This window comes from Phocoena phocoena, chromosome 19, assembly GCF_963924675.1.
Source record: "Phocoena phocoena chromosome 19, mPhoPho1.1, whole genome shotgun sequence".
Classification (NCBI taxonomy): domain Eukaryota; kingdom Metazoa; phylum Chordata; class Mammalia; order Artiodactyla; family Phocoenidae; genus Phocoena; species Phocoena phocoena.
In genome coordinates this window covers 46,749,492-46,769,118 of record NC_089237.1, presented here as the reverse complement: position 1 = coordinate 46,769,118, position 19,627 = coordinate 46,749,492, and the positions used below count along the sequence as shown (strand labels likewise).

Sequence of the window (19,627 nt, the reverse complement as noted above, 5' to 3'; positions counted from 1 at the left end):
GAGCTGCGGGCTGGCGGCCGAGCCAGCGGCGGAGAGGGTGGCCCAGAGTACGGGCAGGGCTGGGGCTTCCTTGCTGCGCGCACTTGCCTCCCGGGCCGCAGAGGGGTGACAAGCTCCACGCGCTGCGGCAGCGGCCCGGGTTGGCCGACCCGGCTGCATAGTGCCGGGCGCTGACGCCGAGGTCTGTGCGCAGGCGGCTGCAGAGCCGGAGCCCGAGCCGGAGCCGGGCCGCCGCGCCTCGCCTCGCCTCGCCTCGCCTCGCCTCGCCATGGCGCCCACCCTGGCCACTGCCCATCGGCGCCGCTGGTGGATGGCCTGCACGGCCGTGCTGGAAAACCTCCTCTTCTCGGCAGTCCTCCTGGGCTGGGGCTCGCTGCTCATCATGCTCAAGTCGGAGGGTTTTTACTCCTACCTGTGTACTGAGCCAGGTGAGCCGGGTGTTCGAACTCGGGGTGGTTCCTGGAGTGGGGGCTTTGGGAGGGGGGGGATGGCGGTGTAGACCCAGCCAGCAAGACCGCCTCACTGCGCAGCACCTCCTAGTTAGCAAAAGGCCCATTTGATCCTCACCCAGCTCACACACACCCACAGTGTGTGCTGGGTACACATCACTGTCCCTGTTTTGTGGCTGAAGAAACTGAGTCTCAGATCTTCTGACTTGTCTGAGGCCGCACAGCTGTAGACTGTAATAGATCCAGAATCCCTAAGTCCAGGGTGTTCTTTCCACCACCTGGGAACATGACTGGACTCCTTTCCTCCCAGTGCCTGGCACATCACTTGCTTTGCAGTAAACATGTTGCTCTCTGACTGTAAGAAAGAGGAACTCCTGACTCAGTAGCTGGGGTGCAGCAGGAGAGAGGAAGTGGCTTGGCCTCCAGCCGGTGGAAGGTTCATCTAGAATCTAGATGTTTTTCTGTCAGGCCATCATGGAGTCTCTAAAAGGCTTTTCGGATACAATTTCTTGTCTATTTTTGCTGCTTTATGATTTTCCAAAGGACATTTCCTCCCACAGGCTGTGAGAACATCTCAGTGGCCTTCTACCCCCATGGGGGTGGGGGGAGGAGAGAGGTAAGGAGGATATTTATGGAAAGGACACTAGGTCTGTCCTCTCCCTTTGCTACACACTGGTGTTGCTGAATGAAGGCTGAGGATGCTTGTCTACAAGAAATCTAACCCCCACCCCTATGTTCACACCCGATGACCTTGTGAAAGGATTCTGAATGCTGAAGGTCAGTGGGGTTCAGCCAATCAGTGGGACCCAAGTGCCTCTCACCCACTACCCTGCTACCCACCTTCCTAAGGCAACCTTGATAGGAAATGTTTTCCTCTGCTCTCTGTCCCCATCAGTGACTACCTAAGGGTTGAACTCAGTAATGTCTCTCCCCAGTACTTTTGTCAGCAGCCCCTGCCCAAGTTCCTTTGGATGGAAATAGCCCATATCTGACTCCCTGAATCACACCACTGGCATGCGTTTTTAAAAATTTTTTTTTAATTAATTAATTTATTTTTGGCTGCATTGGGTCTTCATTGCTGCGTGCGGCTTTCTCTAGTTGCGGCGCGCGGAGGCTACTCTTCCTTGTGGTGCGGGCTTCTCATTGCGGTGGCTTCTCTTGTTGTGGAGCACGGGCTCTAGGCACATGGGCTTCAGTAGTTGTGGCATGCGGGCTCAGTAGTTGTGGCTCACAGGCTCTAGAGCACAGGCTCAGTAGTTGTGGCACAAGGGCTTTGTTGCTCCGCAGCATGTGGGATCTTCCCGGACCAGGGCTCGAACCCGTGTCCCCTGCATTGGCAGGTGGATTCTTAACCAGTGCACCGCCAGGGAAGCCCAGCATGCCTTTTTTTTTCTCTAGAGTTCTAACTTTGAGGGAAGAGAAAGCTTTGGACCCGCTCATGCTGCCTGTCAGCCCGTGTAGAACCCTCCCTGGTCTCCTACTCTGATCTTCCTAGGAGATTCCTGAGCGTTCCAAGTCACTAGGGAAGCTTCAGCTGGGAGAGGTTAAGGACAGGAGAAAGGGAGGGGATGCTGAGCCTGCCTGAGGGCAGAGAGTATATCATTTATAACCTTTAGCCTTTAGCCACTCAGAAATATTTCCTAATAACCTTAGGGTTCTTGGCAGACCTTTCCCCACATCAGCAAGAAATCTCGGGAGATGGGAGAGTCACTCAGACCTTGTTCCTTAAACAAGCTTTCTGCTTTGCTCAAGAGATGTTAGGAGATTAATGACTCAGGAAGGGAACAGATTGGAGTGTTAGGGGCCTCCTCTCCCTCCCTCTCTCCTCTCCTTGTAGTTCATGGCCCTTCCTGCTTGCCTCTGATGGATTCTTTCAGGCTGCACAGAGGGGTTAAAAAACAGAAGGAAGCATCACCCCCAGATGAAGTTTTTAGCATCTCATCCAGACTGGAGGACTATTGTAGTCAATTTTTTTTTTTTTTTGGACCTACTGTGGTATCAGAAGGTCCGATTCTAGTGTTTTTTCCCCCACATTGTCCACTGATTTAATTTATTTTATGGTCTTGGCAGCGCTGGGGCTGGTCACTTCATTCCTGCCTCAGCCTTGGCTTCTTCCTTCTTTGAAGTGGGAGGAGTCCCGGAGATTGTGCCGACGTAGTGCTGAGTTGGTGTTTAAGCCCTTGAGAGGCTTGCCTGGTCCCTCCTGTAAACCAAAGTGAAGGTGAAGGGTCAGGATTGTGGGTTGAACATCAACTTCTTATCCCGTGCCTTTGTTCCTGCCTCTGATTTTGGTTTTTCTGACTATCTGGCAAACCCGCTGACCCAGCATCCGTGGCGGGCAGGCCTGCTGATTCCACACAGCTTATCTCTCTGGCCTCCTTGCTCCTTGTTTCTTGGAGTTGGAGTAACCTGTTGCCTTTTGGGGCCAGGAGTCCCTGTGTCTTGCCTGGCTGGGTGTGCCCGGAGGATTTAGGATCAAGATTTCTGCTTAGGCCTAATATTTTCATGCTTGGGGGACGGCTGAAGTGCAGAGAAGCGGTTAGGCCATTTATTACCTTTATTGACTTCAGCTTGTGAAAAGCTGACCAGTCTACAGCTGACTGAAATGCAAATTTGTCAGCTTTTTGTTGCTTTTAGGACTGACGCTTTGGTTTGTTCTCGAAAGAAAATTTGCCTGAACCTGTTGAAAGGTTCTCAGAACTCTTTCTCGGGACTCCAGCCAGAATCCAGCGACAGACACGGTGTCCGGTTCCAGCATGTCGAGGTGGGAGACAGAAAGAAAGAGCTGGGTTTTCCATTTCCCCTCAGCTCTTTATCCCTGTCTCCCGGACAGTCAGGATGGATGACTGGGGCTGGGGACCTGGGCCTGGCACTTGGCTTTGCCCCCCCACTCCCCGCTGGAATGGACAGGAGACCGACTGGGTTCCCAGCCCCGGCATTTCCAGAACTGTGTCCTTTTGGCCGCCGGATGGCCGCTGTCACCACCCACACCCAAACTCTTTCTTCATTTCCTCTGTCAACCGGTGGCCCACTTCAACAGGGTCAGCTCAGGGGCCTGGTGCTACCTGTGGATGTTTAATCTCCTCTTTCATCTGACCTATACGTTCAGTAAACATTTTCTGAGGGGCTCTGCTGGGTGCAGAGCAATCCGGGCCCTCAGGGCGTCTGTAGTCTGCCAGCATCTAAGAGTCATCACACATAGGCCTACATGCTTCCAAGTGGTGGTCCGACCCCAGCAGAGAGCAGGGTGCTGGGGTGAGAGCCACCGTGGGGATCTGGTTCAACTTGGTTGGGGGGGGCTCTGTGATATTTAGGCAGAAGCGTGGAGGGCCACAGGGGTGACTCAGGAGAGGAGCGGGCAGTGAGCCTCCGGGGTAAGCTGTGTTTTGAACGAGAGGAGAGAAGTGACAGGCGGGCAGGAGATTACTGGAGATCTGGGAAGGGGCCAGGGCCTGCAGGCCCCTGGGGAGACTGGATTTTATTCTCAAGGCAGGAAGAAGCCCCTGAGGCAGAAGAGATGGTCAGATTCACCTGTTAGCCTCTCATGAATTGTTGAGGGCTTGCCACACGCCAGGTGCTGGGTTGGGTGGGCGTCCTGAAGGGGGGAGACGTGGCCTCTGCCCGAGGAAGCCACGGTCCAGCCCAGCCATGGACCCCAAGGCAGACCCCAGTTCTGTGCTCTTGACTACCACAGTTATTCTGCTTGTGGTGGCTGGGGGGTGGCACCCCTCACTGAAACAAAGCAGGAAGCTGGCCCCCAGGACCCTGAGAGAGCAGGGTCAGGCCTGGTCCCCACCAGGCCGGACCGAGGCTGCAGATGTGGACAGGAGATGGTCCGTGCCACTTGACGGCCCTCCCTTTTTATGGTCTCCTCCCACCCTCAAAGGCCACTGGTGGTAGCTTTTGAAAACCCATCGTTTCACATTGTGTGTGTGGTGTGTGTGTGGTGTGTGTGTGGCCACGCCGCGTGGCATATGCGGGATCTTAGTTCCCTGACCGGGGATCGAACCCATGCCTCCTGCAGTGGAAGCTTGGGGAGTATTAACCACTGGACCACCAGGGAAGTCCTTTCACTTTTTTGCTGCGAATAGGACTGTTTTCACTCTCTCCCCCCAGTTTATTTTGGATTTCTTTTTTTTAACTCGGTACTTGGGGATCCAGGTTGGGCCCTCCAGCCTCGGGACGTGTCACAAAGGAGCTGGTGCCCTTGGCCCTCCCCACCCACCCTGCCTGCCTCCTTTCCATGACCTAATTTCCCTCTTCCACATCTGCTGGCCCTCCCTGGCTTCTTGGTGTCCCATTAAGGTCCTGTCCAGCTTGGTTGGCTTTCAGGGACCTCGTGGGAGCATCTTGGGGGCAGTCCCATTCTCACTAGGTGACATTAAGGGCCACCTGGCATTGCCCCGACACTGATAGCCTTGTGCGTCTTTCTTCCCTCAGCATCTTCTCTCTGAAATGCCTCTAACCCAGGTGGTACAGCGTCAGCACAGCCTGAAGGTTAAAAGCAGGAGCTTTGAGGTCCGACCACCTGGATTCAAGTCCAGCTTCCCCATATACTGTCTATGAGACCTCGGGGAAACACTCATCTGCTCTGACACTCCTGGTATCTGGATGTGGAACATGGGGTGAGGGTGGGATGGCGCTCGGTGACCCAGGAACCACTAGCGCAGAGCACAGTGGCCAGCGCACGCCAGCACTCTGCGGTCACAACGTGGGGGCTGGGCCCTGGCCTACCCGGCATGGTCCTCTGACTGTGTCCTGCCTCGGTTTGCTGTGTCTGAGGCTGACCTCTTACCTACATACCCCCTGCCAGACTGAGATGCTGCTTCCTGTTGCCGGATAGACTAAGGATTTGAGAGAGACAGGAGATCCTGGGGCAGAGACCACAGCAGGGCGTCCAGAGGCCTGCGCTCTGGGGGTTGGGGGCGCAGCTCGGGTTTGCAGAGGCCTCCAACCCGGTGCCCCTTGCTCCCTTGAGCATCGTACGGTCAGCTCTTCTGGGTTGTTTCCCTGGGGTCAGGGGAGCCCCCTCCTTGATCCAGGGAGGTTAGGGGAGCCTCAGGGGGACCACAGCACCCTCTTTTCTCCCTTGCTTTCTCTGTAAGGATTTCGTGTGTGAGTTCTGTGAGTGGGGCCGAACAGGGCAGGCATTGTTCTCTCTTCCCTGCCCCGGGTCTCCTCCTAAGCAGCCTTACGCCTGTTCTCTGCACACTCTGGACACGCCAGTTCCTTGCCTGTCTTCTTGGTTCACCTTCCCTGGCTGGGCTGGGCCGGAACGGGCCACTCTGGCCGCACCTGTAATAAGCCGGTGCAGGTGAGGTACAGAGCAGCCTGGACCGGGGTGAGGCCTGAGGTCTAGGCTGGGAGCAGAGGGGCACCCCGGGGGCTTGGCACTTCCTGTGTGCTTATCTGTTTGGGTCTGTCTGGCCCACAGTGGCCCAGGTGGGAGCAGAGCTGACAGAAGCAGCCTGGGTGTGACTGTGTTTGGGCATTTGCTGGATCTGTGATAATTCGTGTGGGCTGTTTACTGCCAACAAAGCTTCAGGCTCACAGAAGGTTTGGTTCCCTCTGGGGCGAGGGGCACTCTCGCACTGCTCCCTGGGCCGATGAGAGGCCACCCGGGCGCCTCCACCCCCAGCTCATTTGTTGCTGGACATCACTGCCGGGAGCTAGGAGGGCAGAGGGCCAGGTGGCCCCATTGGCAGGGATTTAAGAGAAGGTTGGTGGCCAAAAGTGTAAGGTCCCTGCTTCTGTTATAGCGGCTCTAGGATGAAAGATGGGAGAGACAGATTCCCTTCCCTCCACTCTAACTTCTCTCCCCCTGAGCCCCCCTGTCTAGGTACAGGGTGACCAGATCTCTAAACAATTCAAGATGTTTTCATCCCCATCTTCACTTAGAGCAAATCAGGGAGTCTGCCTTGCATATGTACGTTGCCTTGGGATTTCATCTTCTCTCTCTCTCTCGGGGAGTACGGTCATGGATTTAGGTCCAGCTGTGGTTCCTCTCTGGGGCAGCTGGGAGCAGAACACCCTGTGCCTTTCCTCAGATCCCGTGCTGCCTCGCTTCCTCTGCTCTCCATCCGATCATGGCTCCCTGCTTGTAGCAGCAGATCCCACAGCACTCCCAGCCCGGAGTGATTTCGCGTCCTCTAGTGCTCTCACAAGCCAGCGATCCCAGACCTGGGGGTGCCCCCTTCCCCCCCCATCCACTCTGTCGCACCTCTTTTGTTTGTTTGCACCTGCACACCAACCTGGAGGTGGCCGTTGCTTTGCGGACACCCTGTCCTCCCGCTTTACATTCCAGTTCCTGTTGCTGCTGGCAGAGCTGACACCCGAAACCAGTGCCAACCTGTGAAGCAGCTCTGCTTTTCCAGAAGCGGCCTTGCTGTGTTCAAGCAGCTCAGGCCTGCTGGCTAAGGCAGTGTGTGTGACGGTTCTGAGCTGGATCCTAATGGGCTCAGATGACCCTGTTTGTCATGTGTTTTGGCTGCCAGCACGGTGGGGCATCTTTTGGAAAGCTGAGAGAAAGTGGTGGGGGGCGCTGAGAGTCTGGCTTGTTAGGTTTTATGTCTTTGGCTTCAGGAGGTTAACATTGGGGCTATAATCTCCTTCGATCCCCTCTGTCTTCAGGTTGGTTCCATGTGTCCTGTTTCATTTCTTCTCTCTTGATCCTTTTGGCCAATGTGATCTGATGCCACTGTTTTCATTCATTCAGTAAACAACTGCTGTGTACCAGGACCAAGGGGAGGTGCTGGAGACACAGGTGACTAGAACACAGTCCCTGTCCTTCAGGGCCCCCAGCCCAGTGGGAGACTAGATATGAATTCATGCTGTGGATGAATGGTCAGTTACAGAACTCTGCTCCCAGTTAGTAGTGTGTCCAGCTGTGCTGCCAGCCATTACCCCCATTCCGAGCCAACGAGAGGAGTAGTAATAGTAGTAATGACAACTTTTAGCTATTGTTTATTGAGCATTTTCTATGCCTATGTGAGCTCTAGAATGTTATCTGGATTTCTCTTTTATCTTCCTCAAAACTCTAGAAAGGTAGATGATTTTTTATATTCTGCCCATTTTACGGATAAAGAAACTGAGGTAGAGACGAAATCACTTCTCCAAGGTTATACAGATAGGAAGTGGAGGAACCAAAATTGGAACCCAGAGGCCAGGTCCCTGCACCCCACCCTCAACGTGCCCCCTGCAGGGCCTGTTGGTCAGAGGCTGGCATATAGCATGATTCACCCAAGGTGCATCTTTTCCCGTAACCTTGGGTCACACCCGAGAGAGACCCGGGCAGGCCTTGCACACCTCAGATTTATAACCCTGGTGCCAGAGGGCGGCATTCAGGAGGCACGCAGTTATCTGAAGAGAGGTATTTCCTTGAGTCTCCCAGCGCCACCTCACCTCTCATCAGAGGCTGCTCCTCCCTCTGCGGGATTAGTCAGCATCTCTTAACTAGCAGTTCCCAAGACGAGAGGGTTCCTCCGCCACATGGCGGCCTATCCTCTACCCTCCCACCCTCCGCTGCTGCAGCACTTTTTCCTCCGTCTTTTCGTTGTCTTGGTGCCAGGTGGACTTTGGAGGGTATCGTTAAGGACTGGGATTACAGCACAGGCGTGGCCACAGGGGACAGTGACATCATGACCCCAGCGAGAAGAAGAAAGGTGCACTTCAACAAGTGAAAGCAAATTACTTGGGACTTTTCTTTTTTTTAACAAAACAAAACAAAAACCCTTCCCAAGGGCTTCCATGACACAGTGTATGTGGTGGTTGATGCTGTGAGAACATCGGGGAGGATTGAGCACAGGGGCTGTGTGTTTAAGGAATCTGCCGTACTGGGCAGTAAAGGAGGCCTACTCACCCCTCCCCTCGGTTGACCAAGGGCAGCGCAGTGAGACCAGCAGCTTATCCTTCCCAGGTGGTCTAGGGTTGGCCTCCTGTATACTGGCTGCAGACTGTTTCCATGGACAGAGCTGCAGAGGAGGTTCTAGCCAGCCTGGGGTCCCACTCACAGCCTGGGTTGGGTCCCGAGGCCTACTCTTCTAGGTGTCGGTTACTCTAGAATGGGAATCCCAACCTGGGGCTCATGGGTGCTGCAGGGGATGCCTGAAGGCCCTGAAACTGTGGGCAAGACTTTGTGCATTTTCTAAAGAGCAGGAGCGGAGCTTCCTTTATTGGATTCTCGAAAGCATCTGTGACCCCCACTCAGAAGTGAAGAATCTCTGCATTATGGCTCCAGGGAGCTTGGGCCAGATAGACATCCCAGCCTGCTGGGGGGTAGCCAGATTCAGCCCTGGCATTCCCAGTGGGCTGACTCCGGGTGGGCATCTGCCCCTCTGATCTTTGGAGATCGCTGCCACGACCCTGTGGTCAGGTTTCCCTCCCTCTACACACAGAGAATGTCACCAATGGCACAGTGGGGGGCACAGCAGAGCCGGAGCACGAGGAGGTGAGCCGAATGAATGGCTGGCTCAGCTGCAAGGCCCAGGATGAGATGCTAAACTTGGCCTTCACCGTGGGCTCCTTCCTGCTCAGTGCCATCACCCTGCCTCTGGGCATCGTCATGGACAAGTACGGCCCAAGGAAGCTCAGGCTGCTGGGCAGGTCAGTTCTAGGGGTGGGGGTGGGCAGGTGGGACCCCTGGGCTGAGATTCCCCACTGTGGGTAATCCTGGTACCTGCTCTCAGGTGCACTGTGGAGCTCCCTAAAGGCCTGCCCAGGACGGGCTTCCTACCCCACGTGCAACCAAATCAATAGCTACTGTGACCCTTGCATTGTGCCGATCTGCATGAATGTCACAGGGCTCAGGCCTGCCTGGAGGGCCTGGAATCGCTTGTCATTAAGAACACTGGTTTTTGGGGCTTCTCTGGTGGCGCAGTGGTTGAGAGTCCGCCTGCCGATGCGGGGGACGCGGGTTCGTGCCCCGGTCCGGGAAGATGCCACATGCCGCGGAGCGGCTGGGCCCGTGAGCCATGGCCGCTGAGCCTGCGCGTCCGGAGCCTGTGCTCCACAACGGGAGAGGCCACAGCAGTGAGAGGCCCGCGTACTGCAAAACAGACAAACAAACAAACAAAAAAAGAATGATGTACGTGTATATCATTGACAACTCCATGTGCTTATATTAGAGGTATGTATTCAAACTCTTTCTTCTCATGGAGGTGTAAGATCAGAAAGACTGGAAACCAGTGTTCTTTTTTTTTTGCGGTACGCGGGCCTCTCACTGTTGTGGCCTCTCCCCTTGCGGAGCACAGGCTCCGGATGCGCAGGCTCAGCGGCCACGGCTCACAGGCCCAGCCTCTCCGTGGCATGTGGGATCTTCCCAGACCCTGCATCGGCAGGCGGACTCTCAACCACTGCGCCACCAGGGAAGCCCCCACATATGTCATCCTTAATGTTCTATGTAATTTATTTTTTCTTCCAATTTTATTGAGGTAATAATTGACGTACAGCCTTGTATAAGACTGAGGTACAGCATAATGGTCAGACTCACATGTATCATGAAATGATGACCGCAGTAAGTTAGGGAACATCCATCGTCTCATATGGCGTTTTATGTGCCTTATGATACATATACAAATAATATAAATTAAAGTGGCTGAGATTTAAAATTATAAAATTTCTAAAATTATAAAATTGTAAAATAGTATTTCCCTACCTCTGGTACCTTAGTGGGTCATCTTATGTACCTCCTAGGATGTGTTCCTGGGCTATAAAGCTCCAGATTGCCAGTCCCAGGGTCAGTCCACCAAGCAGCTGGCCCTTTCTGGCCAAGGTACTCCCCAAGCCAGTCCCATTGGAAATGAGCATCGTGCAGGGAAGTGGTTTGCAATGAGCGAGGCCTGTAGCCCTGAAGGGAATGAGTGGGGGACCAGTTTCATTCATTCTTTGGAGCATAAGCAGACTTGGTCCCCAGGTTAGAGCCAGGCAGAGGGGATTTGGAAGCTGCCATTCATCGCCCCTTGCCCGGTGGGGTTCTGTCCATCCCCTTTTGCTGAGCGGGCATGGGAGCCTGGGGAATGGATTGTGTCCTCTCTCGCTTCACAGCCTTGGCCCGCTCCAGTCTGGGGAATGGAGGGGGCAGTGCAGCGGGGTGTTTACCAGATCTGGCTTTGGGGCTTGCATTCCAGCTTAGCCACCTGCTAGCTAGGAGACCTTGGAGAATTTAGTTTTTGTGTTTGTTTTTTTCCAAGTATTTGAATACCCGTTTTTTAAAAAATGTATTTTATTGAAGTATAGTTCATTTACAATGTTGTGCTAATTTCTACTGTACTGTACAGCAAACAGATTCAGTTATACATATATATACATTCTTTTTCATATTCTTTTCCATTACGGTTTATCACAGGATATTGAATATAGTTCCCTGTGCTAGACAGTAGGACCTCATTGTCTTGTTTTTGTTTTTCGAGTTTTATTTTTCTCATCAGTAAAATGGAGCCAGTTATACTCTGTAGAATTGTTAAATTAAATGAAAGAATGTATATGAATTTTCTGAAAGCATCTGACACATAACCAATACCTCCAAATAAGCAATATTAATAATAACAATGTACTGTTTCTGTTTCTTTTTAGTGCCTGCTTTGCTGTCTCCTGCTTGTTGATTGCATATGGAGCAAGTAACCCAAACTGTGAGTAAGCTTTTCCTCTACCCTTTTGTCAGGGACTGGGGAGAGAGTGCCCAGAGGTGCCTGTAGACCCACCTGCTCTAGAAAGCTGGGCCAGGCCTGGTGCTCACTGCTCACATTAGAGGGACACCTGTTAGGCCTTTACCCAGTGACTTATCTCTGATGGGTGGCTGGATAACCAAATAATGGCCCCAGACAGAGGTCTGAGAGAAGCTCCCAGGGGGTGAGAAACACCCATCTCATTGCCGAGCCAGGCCAGTCCCCCATGGCCTCATTGATGCCAACTGGAGAACTAGGCCAGCTGCAGGGGCCTGTGTGGAGGTCACGAGCTGAGCCCCTTGGGGCAGCCCAGGCCAGCACTTTAAAAATAACCTGGAAGCTGCCTGTTCCCTAACCCTGTTCAGGTGGAGCTGATGCTGCAGGGACTTTTAGAACAAACACCAAAATGGGATTTGAGTTTCACCAAAACCTTATCCAGCTCCTCTCCTGATTCTTGGGTACCTGTGCTTTTGGTTTCACTGAAGCAGCTTCTCTAGGCCTCTCCCTTGCTGCTAAGGTTAGTGGAGAAAGGAGGACGGGGATGCAGCTTTTGCAAGAGCCCAAGCTCCATAAAATAGGCAAGAGGAGGATGAGGCAGAGGCTGGGCCAGCTCCCCAGGTGTCCGGCACTAACGCCTGATGGCTTGTCAGGCACTCAACTGCGTTTGTTCGGAGCCGGCTCCTTACCCGGCACTGGGGCAGGCCCCGGCCTCCCTGAAGCTCAGCCGTGGTTCCCCACTTAGGAGCTTTTCTGCTTCGTTCCAGCCCTCTCCGTGCTCATCTTCATCGCCCTGGCTCTGAATGGCTTTGGTGGGATGTGCATGACATTCACCTCATTAACAGTAAGTACCAATGATTTTAGGAAGATCCCTAGTTCAGTCATCTTCTGTGAACCTGAGGCAGCTTTTATTGGCTTTGATTTCCTTGCTTTCCATTTGCCTGCCTCTGCCTGGATATCCCAAGCAGTAGAGGGTCATCGGTGGTGAAGCTGTGGCAGCAAAGCCAGCTTCGGCCTCCCAAGCTGGGGAGGTCCTGCAGGCAGAAAGGAAGGCAGCAGAGCGGGACTCACGGAGTGGCCGGTCCCCTGCCTCCGGACCATGACTGAGGTGCCGAGGGAGCCATGTGCCTAGAGAAGGCGGGACCCGGGAGAGAAAACCTGCCGCCTGCTTTCTTTTCTCATATTTTCTGCGGCAAGAGATTTCTTGCTAACAGTGCAACCTTAAAACACACCTCTCTTGGAATCACCCTGCCCCTGACCGTTGCTTTGTTCGGGACTGAATGAAAAACTCTGGGGAACACATAGGCTGCCTCTCTGCTGGGTTTTCTAGATGCTGGGGCACAGAGAGCCCTTCTGGGCACAGGGAGCCCTTCTGGGGAGGGTTTCTATGGTAGCACCAGAACACCACAGAATGTGCTTCTTTTGGAAATGGGAGAGGCTGCAGGAAGGTCTGGGTTAAAAGAAAGTCAAAGGAGGAGGAAGAAGGGAGCTGTGTGCAGGTTCACCTGGTCAGGCAGGCGTGCCTTTCAGAGCTGGCCATTGGGAAAGAAGTGAGAATGCTGGGCTTTCAGAGAGATTTCTCTGTCCAACAGGAAGGTCTGGACTGTCTCAGTTTCCCGTTGAGAAAGTATTAATGAAACAATACCTCCCATCACTATTTATTTGCAATGCATTCACTTCTGCTTTCTCTTTCCACTAATGAGTCAGGAGTCATGCTGTTGAAGGGCCCTCGTTTAGCTTTGAGGGAGCTCTGGGGACTTGCTGGTCTTCTTGTAAGGAGCTTGAAGAGCTACCGACATCTCTGTGACCCCTTCCTACAGGCTGTGAGCCAGAGGCCAGGCCTGGCCCAGTGCCTCTTCTGTTCACCCTTCCTGCGTTTTGCTGTGTTAACTTTGACCCGGTGGGAAGGATGAAGTGCCTGGGTCTGGGTCCATGGAAATGGAACACTCGGTGGGGTCTGTGTTAGGTGAGAGAAGCTCGGCCCAGGACCACATATGTGCTGTGCTTGGGGAGTGGGGGACACACACGTATCCGGGAACTCTGGTTGCCTTGCCCCTGGTGGTGTGAAGGAGATTGACTTTGTACTCTTTTGTACATTTTTATTTATTTATTTTTTTAAAGCTACTATTTCTTTTCTTTTTAACTTTTTTGAAGGAACATTTATTTATTTATTTATTGGCTGCGTTGGGTCTTCATTGCTAGGGCTTCCTCTAGTTGAGGCGAGCGGGGGCTACTCTTTGTTGCGGTGTGTGGGCTTCTCATCGAGGTGGCTTCTCTTGTCATGGAGCACAGGCTCTAGGTGCACAGGCTGCAGTAGTTGCGGCACGTGGTCTCAGTAGTTGTGGTGCACGGGCTTAGTTGCTCTGCGGCATGTGGGATCTTCCTGGACCAGGGGTCAAACCCATGTCCCCTGCGTTGGCAGCCGGATTCTTAACCACTGCGCCACCAGGGAAGTCCCTATTTTTATTTTTTTAACCAGGTAGATTTATAAAAAGTGGATATATCTCCTTCCTTCTCAAATTCCCAGGGGAAAACAAATGTTGAAACTGTAAGAAATATGTTAGAACTGTCAAACGTACACAGATTCCACTAAGTTGTATAAATTGTGAAGCAGGAGCCGTGGTTCTGTTTGTTTTTTGATAGTGTGAACACGACCACCTCTTTCATCAAAATGAAAAATAAAAATCTGGCATCACCCCCGTTATTTGAGCCACACTATGCCTATGTGATGGCAGTTCTGATTTTCGGGATAAAAGAAGGAGATGGTCCTTGAGGAGTTTACGCTCTGAAATACAGAAAGCTGCTTTATTGTAATAAAGCCTAAGACAAATAGACAAGAACCACCACACCATGAATCCCCTTTAAGAAAGTCTTTAACAGGAATAAAGATGCAGACCTACTAGAGAATGGACTTGAGGATACGGAGAGGGGGAAGGGTAAGCTGGGACAAAGTGAGAGAGTGGCATGGACATATATACACTGCCAAACGTAAAATAGATAGCTAGTGGGAAGCAGCTGCATAGCACAGGGAGATCAGCTCTGTGCTTTGTGACCACCTAGAGGGGTGGGATAGGGAGGGTGGGAAGGAGGGAGACGCAGAGGGAGGAGATACGGGGATATATGTATATGTGTAACTGATTCACTTTGTTACAAAGCAGAAACTAACACACCATTGTAAAGCAATTATACTCCAATAAAGATGTTAAAAAAAAAAAAAAGAAGACAGTCTTTAAAATGAGTGCATAGTTATTGTCCAAGAAACCTTTAGGGGAGGCTAGTAGGCTCATAAGGATTCTTTTTCTTTTCTTTTTTATGATTATAAAACAAAAAGTAAGAAGTCACTATTTTGGAAATATAAAATATGGACTGTAAAATCCTATAAGCCTAACTTCATCAGTTTAGAATGTAACTCTCCATTATGAAAAAAATAAGAAAATCTGGATATACTAATGTTGCTCTTTTTAAAAGAAATACTGTTACAACTTGCCTTTTCCACTTAACAGCGTATCTTTTATGTCTTTTCCTGCCAGTGCTTAGAAATCTACCTTACTATTTTAAACTATGGAGATTGGCCTCATTATTAAACAGTTCCATGTTATTCTATAATACAGATGTGCCATAATTTATGTAACCAGCTTCCCGCTAATGGGCTTTTGGGTTGGTTTCCAATTTTTCTGATTTATGATGCTGCCGAAGTAAACATCCCTGTACATGTATTTCTGTAAAATAAATTCCTAGAAGTGGGATTGCTGGGCCCCAGGGTCAGCATGTGTTAAATTTTAATATAGATTGTCAAATGGTCTTCCCAAAAGTTTATACACAGATGCTAGCCTTCCAGAATGTCTGAGAGGTTTTCCTCCACACCCCTTCCGATGCCCTGTCATTAATCATGCAGACATTTGCCAGTCTAATGTGGTGAAAACTGACATACTATGATTTAAAATTTTTTTCCTTGTTAGTGAGATGGAGCATCTTTTCACCTCTTTTTTGTGATCATTTGTATTTCTTCTGTGATTGCTTCTTTGCGTCATTTGTCTTTTTTTACAGGGTTGTTTCTCTCTTTTGTGTGTGCTTTTGAGCCCTCTCTCACATACAAAAAAATTAGTTCTGTTTCTGAGTGAGCAAGGGGTCTTACCCTAGGTTTTTTGTTTATTTGTTTGTTTGTTTGCGGTACGCGGGCCTCTCACTGTTGTGGCCTCTCCCATTGCGGAGCACAGGCTCCGGACGCGCAGGCTCAGCGGCCATGGCTCACGGGCCCAGCCGCTCCGCGGCACATGGGATCCTCCCAGACCGGGGCACGAACCCGCGTCCCCTGCATCGGCAGGCGGACTCTCAACCACTGCGCCACCAGGGAAGCCCTACCCTAGGTTTTTTTAGGCCTCTAGGTGGTCCATGAATAAGCTTCAGGAGGGCTGGGCACTCCCTTGAGATTCTCAGCAAGCAAGCAAATTGTGTGTGTGTGTGTCTGCACGTGCACGCACATGCCGTGCAGGTGCATTTTTCTGGAGGAGGGTCTGTTGCTTTCATCAGCCTCTAGTAGGTCTGTGTGAAGCCAAACGCACTGCAGCAGGAGTGTTCCTGTTAGCTCTTGGCTCTTCCAGAGGGAGGTAAAGGCTGCACAGGCCGGATAGTGACCAGGCAAGAAAACCATCTAATCATCACCTGAAGCGTTTGGTTAGCAGGCATCTGTTTAAGGGATGTTGGTGGCTCGTCCTCTAAGGTCCCCATTCTTGGATCTAGAGCAGAGGTCAGCAAACTGCAGCCCCCGGGACACATCCAGACCACTGCAGGTTTCTGTAAACAAAGTTTTGCTGGCACAGAGCCACTCCCACTTGTTTCTTTTGTGCTGTGGCAGCAGAGTGAAGTCTTTTACAGAGACCACATGGCCTGCAAAAGCTACAATAGTTAATCTCTGTCCCTTTACAGAAGAAGTCCAACAACCTTTGGTCTAGAGGCACCAAGAAGCCGCTCAATCACAATCCCCTGTTGGAAAGCAGGGTTGATGCCCACCCCAGCCCCTGCCCCCTCCCCTTCTAGTTTCATGGCCCAACTCCCTAAGCACCTGTTTTTGTTTGTTTTTTTTGTTTGTTTTTTTTGCGGTACGCGGGCCTCTCACTGTTGTGGCCTCTCCCGTTGCGGAGCACAGGCTCCGGACGCGCAGGCTCAGCGGCCATGGCTCACGGGCCCAGCCGCTCCGCGGCACGTGGGATCTTCCCGGACCGGGGCACGAACCCGCGTCCCCTGCATCGGCAGGCGGACTCCCAACCACTGTACCACCAGGGAAGCCCCAGCACCTTTTTTTAAGGTTTTTTTTGGCTGCGTTGGGTCTTTGTTGCTCTGCGTGGGCTTTCTCTAATTGTGGTGAGTGGGAGCTACTCTCCTTTGCAGTGCGCGGGCTTCTCGTTGCGGTGGCTTCTCTTGCTGCAGAGCATGGGCTCTAGGCACCCGGGCTTCAGTAGTTGTGGCTCGCGGGCTCTGGAGCGCAGGCTCAGTAGTTGTGGCGCACGGACCTAGTTGCTCCGAGGCATGTGGGATCTTCCTGGACCAGGGCTCGAACCTGCGTCCCCTTCATTGGCAAGCAGATTCTTAATCACTGCGCCACCAGGGAAGCCCCCTAAGCACTTTTTATGTCATCTGTTTCCTCCTCCGCACGCTGCCCCTGGCCTGAGGGACCTCCTTGGGCATTCCTCTGTCCTGTGAGGACTCAGATAAGGAGCCTCTCCAGAACAGACCCCGAAAGGGGAATGAGAAGCAGGTCAGTGAGGGCAGGGCTGGAGCTCTTGGGCAATGTTCCTGGGCTGGCCGAGGCTTCTGCTGAGCAGAGCTGGATCTAGTTCTGACACAGCCCAGGCCTTTGAGAAAGCAGAACTGTCAGGATCGGCTCCCGGAGGTGCCGAGCTAGCAGCACAACGGTACTTTCTGTTTGGGTCTCCCACCCATGTTCTAACTGGGGGGACAAAGGAGTCTTCAGGGTCGCCTTTAGGAGCTTCCTAAATCAAATCTCCTACAGCAGCTCTGGGTCCATGGGTAATCACTCCGTAATAACCTGGGAATCTGGGGGGAATGTTGCCAGGGAAATCTTAATTGGGGGACTTTTCTGAGTCCCAAGGGGTTTTGTGTTGCATGGGCTGTGGTATAAATAAAGATGACCAGAGACAGTGAGCTGCTACCCCCATTGGTGGAGAGGGGGCCCCAAGTTGGCAGAATGCCTTTTCCCCACAGGCCTGTAGACCTCCCTACAGAGCTGGAGAGGTGTGTACTCATAGGTGATCCCATCCCCTAGAGCAGAGACTGGATCCCATGCCAGGTGGGCTAATGGCTAGAACTGGCTTTCCCAGATCCCTGCCGCAGAGGGCCCCGGGCAATGCGACACCCTCAGAGGAGGAGGGTGCGGGTCATTGGTGGTGCAGGGCACACCCCGAGGTGCCGAGCCTCAGCCTCCCCCCTGGACATCTGGACAGCACACTCTGCTCTGTTTGCTCAAGGCCTCGCATTTGCACAGGTCTTTAACTCGCTTCATTGGCTCGAGGAAAACACCAGCCGGTGGCGGAGGCGGCATCTCTGGGCCGCCATCCGACGATCCGGGGCCAGGGTTGCTTAGAGATGGGAACAGATGCCGCCAGTGTTGTGAGCATGTCATTTCCACTTCATTCCTCTGACCCCTGTCAGTGTGGGTGAGACGGGGAGTTCTGAGCTGAAACCCTCCCAGAAAAGTGATGACAAAATGTTGCCAGGCTCCTTAATGAAAAATTTCTCTGTGGGCTTTCCCTGTTTGATTCATTGAAGTCTTACTTTGAACCTGAGGAAGAAGTGATCCCACGGGAGTTGGGATCTGGGTGTGAAGAGAAATAAATATCCCTCTTCAAACACCTGAGAGAAGGGGAAGGAGAGGATTCTGGGTACAGCAGTGAAGCAAATGCCCCCTGGGGGTGTGTGTGGGAGTTTAGCATTCCTGCTCAGGCCAGGAGAGGGTCCCCAAGGCATCCTACGTGCCCCAGGTGCCAGGTGAGCAGGACCCTCCCAGTGCGCAGAGCCAGCTCTGCCTCTGGGTTTCTGTTCTGAGCCTTGAGAACCCAAAGCAGTCAGCTGATCACCATTGGCTTGGGAAAAATTCACCCGTCAGAGTGCACCACGTTCCGAAGTTGCCCCAGCACGTGACTCGTTCAGGGGTGGACAGAACGTGTCGTGGGGACATCGGGGATGGACCTGGCTGGGAAAGCGGATGAGGTGACTGGGGGTGTGGAGCCCCTCCGCCTCACCCCTTCGGCAGTGGAGCGGAAAGGTGACCGCAGGACCTCCGGGCAGTGTGTGCTTGGAGCTGTTGGCTGGGAAGGGTTAGAAAAGAGCCCGGCTTTGCCGAGTCCGCTTGTCCAGACTGGCACCTGGATCCTGGCCTGTTCAGGTTGCACAGAGCTCTGCGTGTGTACCGCCGCCACCTGAGGACAAGGCTCACCTCTGGAAGGGGCCTGAGGACCAGAATGCCAGCCCCTCGCCCACCCGGCGCGGCTTGCGGCTGCTCCCTGAGGACCAGGGGGAGCCCCCAGCTGGCGGGCTGCGGAGATCACTGATTTGGAAAGTTGGTGCCGGGTGGCTACACAGTGGCTTTTCTGTCCCGCCTGCCAGCAAGCCCCAGGCCTGAGTTGGGGGGCCCTGGGAAGAGAGGCATCTTAAAGAGGGTCCTCCAAGGAGGACGGCCCACCCTCACCGTGCTGGAGCCTAGGCTTCTGGTGATTCTCATCCAGTAGCAGCCTCTGTGGCCAGCACTGCAGGGGAGGGGCCATCTGCAGCTGCTGTTTTCCCCTCTGGGAAGGTCACACAGCCTGTTTACAGTCCAGCCCAGGGGCTGAGAGAATGAGTCACCACCGGCTCACGCAGGGATGGCCTCCCCGTGTGAGCCAGGCCAGCACGGAGGGCCGGTTCTGCCTGGCTGAGCCCTTTCCAGCCCTAGTCCTCCCCGAGGCAGCAGGGGTGGTGGTGGGAAGCACACAGAGTCCGGGAGGGGGCCTGCGCCCCCCCACCTGCAAGTGCAGTTGTGAGCCCAGGGTCAGGAAGCCGCCCCTGCTGAGTGTTTTCCCCGCATCTGTCATTGCAGTTCAGCTACAGCTTCCTACTTGGCAGAAGACATGGTTCTTGCCCCTCCGCCCGACCCTCAAGCCGGTACTAGGGCGCTCTGCTCAGTACTCAGCCGCCACTCACTCTATCACCAGGGCTTCTGAGTGGCCATTATGAGCAGCTGAGGTCAGGCAGAGGCAGAAGGAGGGAGGAGGGAGGGAGGGAGGGAGGGAGGAGGGAGGGAGGAGGGAGGGAGGGAGGGAGGGAGGAGGGAGGGAGGAGGGAGGGAGGGAGGGAGGGTCACGTGGAGACCAGTGCGGGAGGAGACTCAGACAAGAAGATGAAAGAGAGAGTCTACAGCCAAATGCAAGTCCACCGGACGGTGTGGCCCTGGACTGTGGGGAGGTCGGCCAAGGAAGGTCAAGGGGAGAGAAGGAGGCACGTAGGTCTAAAAGGAGCATCGGAAAG

At 53.2% G+C, this 19,627-nt stretch overlaps 1 protein-coding gene across 2 annotated transcripts in view; it reads left to right on the top strand.

Annotated features, from left to right (window-relative positions):
• Positions 1-268: 268 nt before the first annotated feature.
• Positions 269-19,627, top strand: part of SLC43A2 (solute carrier family 43 member 2) — a 36,454-nt gene continuing 17,095 nt past the window's right edge. For both annotated transcript variants that reach the window (XM_065896749.1, XM_065896748.1), the window contains exons 1-4: positions 269-428; positions 8,843-9,050; positions 11,019-11,074; positions 11,875-11,951. In XM_065896749.1, the coding sequence (XP_065752821.1) occupies positions 269-428; positions 8,843-9,050; positions 11,019-11,074; positions 11,875-11,951 (501 nt within the window). The remainder of the gene's footprint in view (positions 429-8,842; positions 9,051-11,018; positions 11,075-11,874; positions 11,952-19,627) is intronic.